Raw genomic sequence first — 14,182 nt, 5'->3', positions numbered from 1 at the left:
TCCTAACAAGTATAATAAGTTGATGACTTTATCTAACTCTATAAATAAAAGAAATATTGAGGAATAACATAAAGATCTGTCGCTTACTGTGAAAAACTTTACTAAATGTTGATTGCTTAATATATAGAGTAATAAAAAATTCATGTTCTGGTTCAACGTGGCAATCTAGGAAGATCCACAATTCTGACTGCAGCAATATAGGTCATCATATTTTCTCTTTATCTTGAAATCAAATTTATTGAATTTTAATTTATATGTGATAAAATTCTACATGCTAAGAATTTTCTCAATGTCAACATAGGTGATGTTCTTTTCTAGTCTGGATGTTGGAAATCATGGTATTCTAGACTGGAGTATTCAAGTTCCAGATACCAATGTACCTCTGATTTGCTATGTTGACCCATCAGATATCAAATATACATATTATTTTTTAACACATGTAGGCTGCATGATTGAAAACCAAGAGTTTTTGTTTCAAGGATATTGGATTGTTAACTTTATTTAATGACTTAAGAAATCAGGTGCTCACGAGGTATAGTACCTGGGGTTTGATATAGCAGCTACTTTCCATTTTTCTAAATTTTTGTATAGACATAATTTCGGATGCCATCAATTTTATTGCAGACCTTTGAAGAACTCTTCAGGTATAAATTTAACTGGTTTTAACATTTAAAAGTGATGTGTAGCTAATTGGAGAAAGTAATGGATAAAGACAGTATGAGAGATATATGACTTCACATCAGTTCATTTCAGTTCAGTCACTCAGTCATGTCTGACTCTTTGCGACCCCATCAACCTAAATATTTTTTTAAAGAAATAAGAAAATTATCAAGGTCTTTCTAGTGCCAGAAATGATCTTAGGTCCTGCAGATATGGCAGTAAAATACATGCATGAGGGTGACCTTTATGAACATTACAGTTCAGTGCATTTTGAACAATAAGCAGGCAACTACATACCCAAAACAATAAATGGCATTGTAGGAGGCATACTGGTTTGAGCAGTGTTACAAAGCATGAAGGAGTTCTTAACTCAGATTTTAAGCTCTGGTAAGGATTTTGAAGTAAGAGAACTGAAAGGTGCTTTCTGAACCATGAAAGACGCCAGGATTCTTGGTCTCCAGAGGAGAAGAATTCAATCTGGGGCCAGAGACAAGACTTGATCGCTCAGAGCTTTGGGGTAATAAAGTTTTATGAAAATATAAAAGAGAGAACGCTTCTGACACAGATATCCAAAGGGGGATGGGGAGTGCCCCCTTGCTAGTGTTAGCAATGGAGTTATATGCCTTTTACTTAGTTATTACAGTGAATTAAAATAATGTCTCAAGTTTGTGAAAATTTTATCAGACCCACTCCCACAATTTATATTTTAAAATAACAGGATTAGCCAGAATGTTGTCAGGAAGGAGAAACTTCTCAAGCAGCATACATTGTTGCTATATAATCCTTAGTACAGAGTTTACAGTGAGTTGTTTGTTGTGTAATCATCAGTTCCAGGCTTAATAATGTTTTATGTGACTAGGACTAAGGAATGTAAAGAGGGAAAGAAAGAAAAAGTCCGTCCTTTCCTCCTCCTTGAGAATTCCAGATCCTTCTCTTGTTGGGGACCCCCGGACTTCTTATCAACCTGCCTAGGAATTGACTCTCTCAGAACCATAAATCCATGCAATATAATAAGCAAAGACTAGATCTAAAATATCTTGCTCATTTTATGTCTGGTCACAAAAATATTCTCTTAAGCATTTTCTTCAGGGCAACATTGACATCTTTATTCCTGAGGCTGTAGATCAGGGGATTCAGCAATGGCACAACAATAGTATAAAACACAGAGGACACCTTCCCTTGGTCAATGGAGCTCACAGATGATGGCTGAAGGTACATGAATGCTGCAGATCCATACAAAGAAGTGACAACTGAGATGTGGGAGCTGCATGTGCTGAAGGCTTTGGACCTGTCCTCCAAGGAACGAATGTGGAGGATGCTAGAGATGATGAAGATGTAGGAGCTGAGGATGGTCAGGATGGGGGCAAAGATGTTAAGTGCACCAAAACATAGAACCAGTAATTCGTTGACATAGGTGCTAGAGCAGGAGAGCTTTAGGAGGGGCAGAAGATCACAGAAATAATGGTTGATAACATCTAATTTGCAGAAATGAACCCTAAGCATGCAGCCTGTGTGAGAGAATACACATACCAATCCGATCATATACACTCCACAAAGGAAGGAGAAACAGGCCTGATGGGACATGGTAACATTATACAGCAAGGGGCTACAGATGGCAACATAGCAGTCATATGCCATTGCAACCAACAGGTAACCCTCTGCAATAATAAAAAGAAGAAAGAAGTAGAGCTGAGTCATGCATTCAGGGTAGGAGATGATGTTCTTCTCTGTCACAAAGTTCACCAGCATTCTGGGGGTAATGACAGTGGACTGACAGAGGTCAATAAAAGACAAGTTACTGAGGAAATAGTACATGGGGGTGTGCAGGTGAGAACTGAGCCCAATCAGTATGATCATGCCCAGATTCCCCAACACTGTGACCACATAGATTACCAGGAAGAGAAGGAAAAGGAGCAGGTGGATTTGTGGACGTTCTGTGAGCCCAGCGAGGATGAACTCAGTCACTGAGGAGTGATTTTCTGCTGCCGTTTCTGTCTGCATAGTCTCTGGAGGAGAAAGAGAAAAACACAGTCATTGGAGGGAATCCATTTTGCTTTTTGATTTTTTTTTCGTTTGCAGTAGAATGTTCCGTATAAATGATTCACTATTTAGGTATCCTTTTGACCTATATAATCACTTAACTCTGAGTCTATTTATGGAATCACAATACCTCTCAATCCAATATTTATAAAGCCTCATTTTCAAATATAATAAATATATTTTCTATTAAAAAATTTAACCATGCTTATCATCATTAAAACGTTCATGGCAGCTGTATGCATAACAATCCAAATTGGAAATAATTCAAATTTATCTTCAGCAACTGATGAATAGATGAATGAGTCATAGTATAATACATACATACGTAAGATATGCATATCCATATATATACATTTGTGTGTGTACATATAAATATAGATTAACGTATACAGGGACATATACAGAGGGCATCTATAGTTGGGATTTAAAGTGTGACATGCAGAATCTCTTAATTCTTCACCTTCAGCCATGAACTGCCTCATCTGTCTACCTGATGATGCCATATCATTGTTACCATTTCCTATGAGTGCCATCAAAATCAACCCTGAATATTCATTGGACAGTGTTGTTGCTGAGGCTGATGTTCTAATACTTTCACCACCTGATGTGAAGAGCTGACTCATTGGAAAAGACTCTGATGCTGGGGAATATTGAAGGCTAAAGGAGAAGCAGGTAGCTGCTGTCTGTCTTTTTACATGTTTTTTTCTTTTTTTCACATGAAATAATCCTACCAATTCTCTTTGTCTCTGTTGTGTGCTAAATAAGTTCTCTTTTCTTTTCAATCTTATTTAAGTTAGAAATCATCATGAAAACATTCTCCAACACCTTGTAATTGTTTTAACCTTCCTAATTCAAGTTCAAAAAACTGTCATTTCTAAACAGCACATTTTTAGACTTGAGATATACTATAAGTCAGATGATGCACCGAATCAGACTTATTCTCCTCTGTATAACAAGCAATTGTCTAGTGCTGAGGATATAAATGGGATTTTATACATAATCCCATACATGAATATATGAGGAATATTTGCCTGAATTTTCACATTAGTATTTCCTGACTTAATAGTCTCAAGCCACAAATGTGAGATGAATATACTCACCCTTCTTCTTGCTGGAAATCTCAGCACCAAATTTTATTTGCAACATGCTTCCTTTGACTCAGAAGATAACTCTGTATTGGTGTCAGGAATGATAGGTACCCAGCTTTCTGCTGTCTTTCTGACCTGGCCAGCACAGCCCAGGTCTCAGAGCCCCTTTTGAAGCTGATCTGCAGTTGTCTAACTTTTCCCTTCAAGAGGGATTCTTTGTCAGTCTTAAACTCATCAATTAGTGATTACGATTTCTTCACAGATTCACCTGGATATTTTTTCATGATCAGATCCTCATCCAGCAGTTCTGAGGAGCATTTGAGGTCTTGAGATTCTGCATCTCGTGCAAGCTTCTAGCCAGAGCTACTAGTTCCCAGTCCACTCTGTGAATAAAAGGTTTTAGAGGACTGGACAACATTTTGACAAGTTATCTTAATATTAACATGGCAACAAATTTTAGTATGATGAAGTAAATCATTTATCCTTATACAAAAATGTATTTAATCAATTTTATATGTAAATACAAAATATACATATTAATTCAAAGTCAAATCTATATGCTATTGGATTTAAAGTTATGGAGTAAGAATTCAGAATATTAACTTAATTTGTTATTTTTTTAGGTGCTCACTGGTAATGATTCTAGTTGCTAAGTTGCATATATAAAATAGTTTATTAGGCACTTATGTTTCATGTTACTTCTATTCTTATATATTATATTTTCACTTTTTGTTCTAAAATAGGAAAATTGGAACCATACTTAGAAATGATTGAATCAAGGTAATTGCACACTCAAGTCAGGAGAGATCTTATAGTTAAATATAAGAAGAGTCAGTTACTTTTACCGGTTTATACTTGTGTTACGTTGAAAGTGAAAGTCACTCAGTTGTCTCCGATTCTTTGTGACCCCATAGACTATGGGTTCATGGAATCCTTCCGGGTCAGAATACTGGAGTGCGTAGCTTTTCCCTTCTCCCTGAGATCTTCCCAACCCAAAGATCAAACCCAGGTCTCCTGCATTGCAGGAGGATTCTTTACTAGCTGAGCCACAAGGGAAGCTAATGCTTCTCAATTTTATACTCATTTAAACTCATTAAAAAATTATCAGGGAAGTTGTCTTATTTTGTTTTCGTTTTTGTTTTTTTTTAATTTCAATACTGAGGGTGAATGTTTGGTAAATGTCAGATATAGAAAGGGTGAACTCTATGCCAATTAAGTCAAAATTTTAGGGTGTGAGGTCAGATATCATTATTTATCAAAAGCTTCTCAACTTTTAATGTGCATAGGAATAACCTAAGGACCTTGGTCCAAAGCAGATTTTGATAGTAAGTCTTGTGTATGGTTTGAGATTATACATTTTAAATAAAGTTTCTCAGGTATTTGCCAATATTTCTCATCTATAGACCACTCTGAGAAACAAGGTTCTAGAGGATCTCTTGTTTTGAGATCCTCCCACTGGAGTTCTTTCAGATTCAAGGAAAATCCACCATACCCATGCATCAAAAATCTTTTAGCTTGGGTTTTCTGTAGCTGCAGGATTCTGACATGTTTGGAGAAGAATACTCTGTGTCTGGAATGCCACCTTATAAATGAACAGACTATGATTGAAGCTGTTTCACTGTGCCAAGTAAAATAAGTGAGAAAGAGAGTTGGAGTTTGGTAAAGGTCAGATATAGAAAGAATGTAAACAAGGAGTAAACAGATCCTATAATTACTTAGAAATTAAAAATTTGAAGGACCCATAGAAGCCATTCTTTCCTTTCTGACAGGGTTTATGTTCTGATTTAGCTGATTTATATATGTGTGTGTGTGTGTGTGTCTGTGTGTCTGTGTGTCTGTGTGTCTGTATGTCTGTGTGTAGATATATATATATATACTCAAACACATACATATTCTGGACTATATATAACATACTAAGAATCATGCCTAAGGTAGAAGTTGTAATTGTGACCATTTTGCCTTCTTTTATAGTACTAATGTAAATTAAGTCAAATAATAAGACAAATAACATGAAAATTAAGTCAAATAATATGTAATAATTGAAAATAAATGTTTGACATTGATGAATAAGTGGATAATGAACTACATGGGTGGTAAATAAAATTAAGTTTTATATATATATATATATATATATATATATATATATATCCATTTATTTGGACACTACAGGTGAATAAGGCAGCACAGTACGCAAAGAACTTTGATCTGTCAGTGATGAGTAGGACGGTTTGAACTGAGAAGAGGCAGAAGACACTGAGTATTTAGAGTTCCATGTGAATTTATAGTTACCGGATGTTGATGACCAGAAGTTAAAAAGGAGCCATATGAGGGGAGAGAAGTGATGTTTCCAAGATAAAACTGGCAAGAAATAACAATTGCTTAAAACTTATGTGGCAAAAGGGTGTGAAAATAATACAACTTACAGAATTTGGGGTTATTATGAGTAGTTGTTAACATAAATTTATTGTTGTAGTTTACTGGCAAGATTGTTTTTGGGTGGACACTTTGTGACCCTGTGGACTGTATCCCGCAAGGCTCCTCTCTCCAAGGGATTTCCCAGGCAAGAATACTGGAGTGGGTTGCCACTTCCTTCTCTAGGAAATCTTCCCCACTTAAGGACTAAACTCACGTCTCCTGCATTGGCAGCTGTATTCTTTACCACTGTATTCTTTACCATCTCTAGGGAAGCCCCTAGAGATAAAAACATGTTGGGCTATTTGTAAAATTGTTGGCATTAAGCATGATAATTTGAATCCCTTTGATTAGTTTTACCGTAAGTTTCTGCATTCACTCTGCATTTGATCTTTTTGTTTGATCAACACAAGTTTGAAATATTTTGATTATTTTCATTAAATCAAATGAAATAAAAGTGAAAATCAAATTGAAGAGATCTAGCGAAAGATAATACAGTCTCACAGGAGATAGAAGCTTAATGTGTAGAAAGAAATTACTGGGAAGTCCTTACACTTACCCACAGTTACCTGAGGTCAATAGATTACTTTGGGTAAAATCACAGTTTTTGGAGCCAGACATTCTAGCCTCTGTCTTTATTATGTTTGGGACTATGGACATTTACTCAAAGTAAACAAGCTTCAATTTATTCATCTTTCAAACAATACTAGGGCTTGCCTTGAAAGAATATCATGAATATTAAAGAAAGTTGTCTAATATAAACTGTTGGACACAGAGTTTGATATTTTATACTATCTTAATAATATTGTTATTACATTATGATGATCATCAGTGATTCTTGTTGTCTGTATTCTTTTTTTATATTACACTGTAACTTCTTTAATTCTCAAGAGTCTCTGACTTTATTTTTGATATTTCTCCTTGTACAGTCAATGTAACACAAATTCAAAAGAATTAGCCTGGAGGGAATGTGGGAAATGTATTGTATGGGAAAATGACCTGAATTTCAAAAATTTGAACAATAAAGCTAAAACATTATGTATCTTAGCAAAGGTATTTCTGATATAACACCAACATGGAGTCTACTCATCTACATTTTCCACTTTCCAGAATTTTCTTCAGGGCCAATTTGACATCCTTATCTTGAAGAGTGCAGGTCAGAGGATTCAGCATGGGCACAATGCAGGTATAAAACACAGAGGACACTTTCCGTTGGCCCATGGGGCTCACAGATAATGGTTGCAGATACATGAATGCTGCAGATCCATAGATAACAGTAACAGCCAAGATGTGGGAACTACAGGTGCTGAAGGCTTTGGACCTGCCCTCTATGGAGTGGAAGTGGAAGATTTTGTAGAGGATGAAGATATAGGAGATAAGAATAGTTAAGGCAGGAATCAGGACTTTGAAAGAGCTACAGACTAGAGCCAATGATTCTTTGAAATAGATGCTAGAACAGGATAGCTCCAGGAGTGGAAAAACATCACAGAAATAATGGTTAATCACATTGGCCTTGCAGAAATAAAGTCTCAACATAAGGCAAGTATGGAATGTTAAATGAATGATGCACAAGATGTAAACTGCTGCTGTGAGCTGGAAGCACCTATAATAAGACATAATGGCATTATAAAGCAAGCACTTACAGATGGCAGCATAGCAGTCATATACCATTTCAGCCAACATACAACTCTCTGCAATAATAAAAAGAAGAAAGAAGTAGAGCTGAGTCATACATTCAGGTTAAAAGAAGATATTTTTCTCTGTCACAAAGTTCACCAGCATTTTGGGGGTAATGAGAGTGGACTGACAGAGATCAGTAAAGGACAAATCGCTGAGGAAATAGTACATGGGGGTGTGCAGGTGAGACCTGAGTCCAACCTTGTGATCATGTCCTGGTTCCCCATCACCATGACCGCATAGATTCCTAGGAAGAGGAGGAAAAGGGGAGCTGGAGTTGTGGCTGTTCTGTGAGACCATTGAGGATGAACTCAGTCACTGAGGAGTGAGTTATAGGGTCCATTTTCTTCTCAGCATGTTCTAATTAAAAAAGCAGAAAATGAGTGTACTTCAGTGTGTGTGTGTTTGTGTGTGTGTGTGAAAGAGAGAGAGAGAGAGGTTTATGAACGTGAGAGAGAGAGAGAGAGGTTTATGCACATGTGTGTGTCTGTGCATGTGTGTCTGAGAGAAAGAGAGAGACAGAGACAGAGAGTAAATCTGTGATCATACTTTATCCTTCATCAGAGGAAATACATAATGCAGGGAAATCGCAAGCATCTTCTGCTCAATTCAGTTCAGTTCAGTTCAGTAGCTCAGTCGTGTCCGACTCTTTGCGACCCCATGAATTGCAGACGGCCAGGCCTCCTTGTCCATCACCAATTCCCAGAGTCTACCCAAACCCATGCCATCGAGTCGGTGATGCCATTCAGCCATCTCATCCTCTGACGGCCCCTTCTCCTCCTGCCCCCAATCCTTCCCAGCATCATGGTCTTTTCCAATGAGTCAACTCTTTGCATGAGGTGGCCAAAGTACTGGAGTTTCAGCTTCAGCATCAGTCCTTCCAATGAACGCCCAGGACTTATCTCTTTTAGGATGGACTGGTTGGATCTCCTTCCAGTCCAAGGGACTCTCAAGAGTCTTCTCCAACACCACACTTCAAAAGCATCAATGTTTTGGTGCTCAGCTTTCCTCACAGTCCAACTCTCACATCCATACATGACCACTGGAAAAACCATAGTCTTGACCAGACGGACCTTTGTTGGCAAAGTAGTGTCTCTTCTTTTTAATATGCTGTCTAGGTTGGTCATAACTTTCCTTCCAAGGAGTAAGCATCTTTTAATTTCATGGCTGCAGTCACCATCTGCAGTGATTTTGGAGCCCAAAATAATAAGTCTGACACTGTTTCCACTGTCTCCCCATCTGTTTCCTATAAGGTGATGTGCTACTCTAGGACAAACAATGAATCTGGTTGGACTAGAATAGAAATTATAAACTTCAAGAACTTTATAATTAAGAGATTTCATAAATTTTAAGAGAAACAGCAATTTAAGCATTTTTAAAATCGATCAGCATGAACATTTCTAGTATTATTTCTGAGTATTCTTTTTTCCTCCAAGTTTCTATGTTCATAAATTAATATGCATGTTGAATGACATAGTATTTTCCTTCCATTTATAATAAGTAGTAGTCTTGTATGCTTTTTATAATTAATGCATAGAGGATTCACAAGTCTGTGGAAAGTAGTTATATCAGTTGGAGCTGTCTTCTTTAGCAACATCCCAGCTGAAAATATCTGAAATGTGACAACCTGTATCACTTCACCTGAGATCTGATGATCTAATGTCCCAGCTTCCTTCTCCCTGGACTTTGAACCCAGAAACAGAAATCTAACTGCTTGACAGACATCATGCTTATACCTCAATAGATTTTTCCCACACTAGGAACCATTAGAAAAAGAAGACTTTTTCTAATTTGGATAATCTTAGAGGTGAGAGTACAATGGTCTATATACAAGTCATGTACTCCACCACTGTGACCAGGGCATCAGGGTACCAAGATTGACCTATGCAATTTGACTTCATGATTTAAATGGTGGAGGTGAGAAAATTATTCTATTCTCCAAATTGTAAAGGGCTTTTGAACACAAACACTAGGTGTTTGGTATTCCAACCTTCTTAAAATATAATCATGTATTTTGCATGTGCTCTCAATAAAATTCAAACATGTTAGAGATGTGGATGAGTAAAGTAAATGTAAAATAAAATAAGTAATTTTAGAGTCAATTCAATACTAGTCAAAAGTGTGATGCTTTTTTTTTCTACCAGTGTATCAGTTTCATTTGATTAAAACATTTAAGTGCCTAATCTGGGCATAAATTAGCTACTATATATTAACTGAATAACTGTTATACCCATAAAAGCATGGTCATCTTATGGCTTCTTTTTTTTTTAATTCATTCATTCATTTTAATTGGAGGCTAATTACTTTACAATATTGTAATGGTTTCTGCCATACATTCACATGAATAAGCCATGAGTGTAAATTTGTCCCCCATCCTGAACTCCCCTCCCACACCCCTCCCCATTCCATCCCTCAGCGTCATCCCAGTGTACCGGCCTTGAGCGCCCTATCTCATGCATCAAACCTGGACTGGCGATCTATTACACATATGGTAATATATATGTTTTAATGTTATTGTCTGACATTGTCCCACCCTCGCCTTCTCCCAGAGTCCAAAAGTCTGTTCTTTACATCTGTGTCTCTTTTGCTGTCTCACATATAGGATCATAGTTACCATCTTTCTAAATTCCATATATATGCATGAATATACTGCATTGATGTTTTTCTTTCTGACTTACTTCACTCCGTAAAATAGGCTCCAGTTTCATCCACCTCATTAAAACTGATTCAAATGCATTCTTTTTAATATCTGAGTAATATTCCATTGTGTACATGTACCACAGGCATCCTGGAATGTGAAGTCAAGTGGGCCTTAGAAAGCAACACTACAAACAAAGCTAGTGGATGTGATGGAATTCCAGTTGAGCTATTTCAAATCCTCAAAGATGATGTTATGAAAGTGTTGCACTCAATATGCCAGCAAATTTGGAAAACTCAGAAGCAGCCACAGGACTGGAAAAGGTCCATTTTCATTCCAATCCCTAAGAAAGGCAATCCCAAATAATGCCCAAACTACCGCACAATTGCACTCATCTCAGATGCTAGTAAAGTAATGCTAAAAATTCTCCAAACCAGGCTTCAGCAATACATGAACCGACAACTTCCAGATGTTCAAGCTGGTTTTAGAAAAGGCAGAGGAACCAGAGATCAAACTGCCAATATCCACTGAATCATCAAAAAAGCAAGAGTGTTTCAGAAAAACATCTATTTCTGCTTTATTGACTATGCCAAAGCCTTTGACTGTGTGGATCACAACAAACTGTGGAAAGTTCTGAAAGAGATGGGAATACCAGACCACCTGACCTGTCTCTTGAGAAAGCTGTATGCAGGTCAGGAAGCAACAGTTAGAACTGGACATGGAACAGACTGGTTCCAAATAGGAAAAGGAGTACGTCAAGTCTGTATATTGTCACCCTGCTTATTTAACTTCTGTGCAGAGTACATCATGAGAAACGTTGGGCTGGAGGAAGCACAAGCTGCAATCAAGATTGCTGGGAGAAATATAAATAACCTCAGATATGCAGATGACACCACCCTTATGGCAGAAAGTGAAGAGGAACTAAAAAGCCTCTTGATGAACGTGAAAGAGGAGAGCGAAAAAGTTGGCTTAAAGCTTAACATTCAGAAAACTAAGATCATGGCATCTGGTTCCATCACGTCATAGGAAATAGATGGGGAGACAGTGGAAACAGTATCAGGCTTTATATTTTGGGGCTCCAAAATCACTGTAGATGGTGACTGCAGCCATGAAATTAAAAGATGCTTACTCCTTGGAATGAAAGTTATGACCAACCTAGAGAGCATTTTAAAAAGAAGAGACATTACTTTGCCAACAAAGTTCTGTCTGGTAAAGACTATGGTTTTTCCAGTGGTCATGTATGGATGTGAGAGTTGGACTGTGAAGAAAGCTGAGCACCGAAAAATTGATGCTTTTGAAGTGTGGTGTTGGAGAAGACTCTTGAGAGTCCCTTGGACTGGAAGGAGATCCAACCAGTCCATCCTAAAAGAGATCATTCCTGGGTGTTCATTGGAAGGACTGATGCTGAAGCTGAAACTCCAATACTTTGGCCGCCTCATGGGAAGAGTTGACTCTTTGGAAAAGACCATGATGCTTGGAGGGATTGGGGGCAGGAGGAGAAGGGGCCGACAGAGGATGAGATGGCTGGATGGCATCACTGACTCGATGGGCATGAGTTTGAGCATACTCCCGGAGTTTGTGATGGACAGAGAGGCTTGGTCTACTGTGGTTCATGGGGTCTCAAGGAGTCAGGCACAACTGAGTGACTGGACTGAACTGAACTGAACCACAGCTTTCTTATCCGTTCATCTGATGATGGACATCTAGGTCGCTTCAATGTCCTAGCTATTGTAAACAGTGCTGCGATGAATTTGGGGTACACATGTCTCTTTCAATTCTGGTTTCCTCGGTGTTTATGCCCAGCAGTGGGATTGCTGGGTTATATGGGAGTTCTATTTCCAGGTTTTTAAGGAATCTCCACACTGTTCTCCATAGTGGCTGTACTAGTTTGCATTCCCACCAAACAGTGCAAGAGGGTTCCCTTTTCTCTGCACCCTCTCCAGAATTCATTGTAGCCTTTTTGATAGCAGCCGTTCTGACCAGCTTGAAATGGTACCTCACTGTGGTTTTGATTTGCATTTCTCTGATAAGGGGTGTGGTTAAGCATCTTTTCATGTGTTTGTTAGCCATCTGTATATTTTCTTTCGAGAAATGTCTGTTTAGTTCTTTGGCACATTTTTTGATAGGGTCATTTATTTTTCTGGAATTGAGCTGCATGAGCTCAATTTATATTTTTGAGATTAATTCTTTGTCGGTTGCTTCATTTGCTATTATTTTCTAGCATTCTGAAGGCTGTCTTTTCACCTTGTTTAAGTTTCATTCATTGTATAAAAGCTTTTAAGTTTAATTAGGTCCCATTTGTTTATTTTTGCTTTTATTCCCAATATTCTGGGAGGTGGGTCATAGAGCATACTGCTGTGATTTATGCCAGAGTGTTTTGCCTGAGATTTCCTCTAGGAGTTTTATAGTTTCAGGTCTTACATTTAGATCTTTAAATCACTTTAAGTTTATTTTTGTGTATGGTGTTAGAAAGTGTTCTAGTTTCATTCTCTTACAAGTGGTTGACCAGTTTTCCCAGCACCATTTGTTAAAGCGATTGTCTTTTCTCCATTGTATATTCTTGCCTCCTTTGTCAAAGATGAGGTGTCCATAGGTGTGTGGATTTATCTCTGGGCTTTCTATATTGTTCCATTGGTCTATATTTCTTTCTTTGTGCCAGTACCATACTGTCTTGATGACTGTAGCTTTGTAGTCTAGTCTGATCTCAGGGAGGTTGATTCCTCCAGTTCCACTCTTCTTTCTCAAGATTGCTTTGGCTATTTGAGGTTTTTTGTATTTCCATACAAATTTTGAAATTATCTGTTCTAGTTCTCTGAAAATTACCATTGGTAGCTTGATAGGGATTGCATTGAATCTATAGATTGCTTTGGGTATACTTTCATTTTCACTATATTGATTCTTCCAATCCATGAACATGGTATATTTCTCCATCTATTTGTGTCACCTTTGATTTCTTTCATCAGTCTTTTATAGTTTTCTATATATAGGTCTTTTGCTTCTTTAGGTAGATTTATTCCTAAGTGTTTTGTTCTTTTCATTGCAATGCCAAATGGAATTGTTTCCTTTATTTCTCTTTCTGTTTTCTCATTGTTAGTGTATGGGAATGCAAGCAGTTTCTATGTTCTAGTTTTATGTCCTGCAACTTTACTATATTTATTGAGTAGTAATTTTCTCATGGTGTCTTTAGGGTTTTCTATGTAGATGATTATGTCTTCTGTAAACAGTGTTTTACTTATTCTTTTCCAATCTGGATTCCTTTTATTTCTTTTTATTTTCTGATTCCTGTGGCTAACACTTCCAAAGCAATGTTGAATAGTAGTGGTGAGAGTGAAAACCCTTGTCTTGTTCCTGACTTTAGGTGAAATGCTTTCAATTTTTCACCATTGAGGAAAATGCTTGCTGTGGATTTATCATATATGGCTTTTATTATGTTGAGGTATGTTCCTTCCATGCCTGCTTTCTGGAGGTTTTTTTTGGTCATAAATGGATGTTGAATTTTGTCAAAGGCTTTCTCTGCATCTATTAAGATACTCATATGGTTTTTATCTTTCAATTTGTTAATGTGGTGTATCACATTGACTGATTTGTAAATACTGAAGAATCCTTGCATCCCTGGGATAAAGTCCACTTGGTCATGATGTATGCTTTTTTTAATATGCTATTGGAT

At 37.3% G+C, this 14,182-nt stretch overlaps 1 protein-coding gene and 1 pseudogene across 1 annotated transcript; both read right to left on the bottom strand.

The window, feature by feature from the left end:
- Window positions 1–1,716: 1,716 nt before the first annotated feature.
- On the bottom strand, window positions 1,717–2,679 carry LOC136168919 (olfactory receptor 8G1-like). Its single transcript, XM_065936658.1, has one exon. The coding sequence runs from the start codon at window positions 2,659–2,661 to the stop codon at window positions 1,717–1,719; it is 945 nt and encodes a 314-aa protein (XP_065792730.1). The 5' UTR covers window positions 2,662–2,679.
- Window positions 2,680–7,286: 4,607 nt separating this feature from the next.
- On the bottom strand, window positions 7,287–8,220 carry LOC136169239 (putative olfactory receptor 8G3; annotated as a pseudogene).
- Window positions 8,221–14,182: the final 5,962 nt, after the last annotated feature.

Source organism: Muntiacus reevesi, chromosome 5 (genome assembly GCF_963930625.1).
Source record: "Muntiacus reevesi chromosome 5, mMunRee1.1, whole genome shotgun sequence".
Classification (NCBI taxonomy): Eukaryota; Metazoa; Chordata; class Mammalia; order Artiodactyla; family Cervidae; genus Muntiacus; species Muntiacus reevesi.
This window is presented reverse-complemented; position numbering and strand designations above follow the sequence as displayed.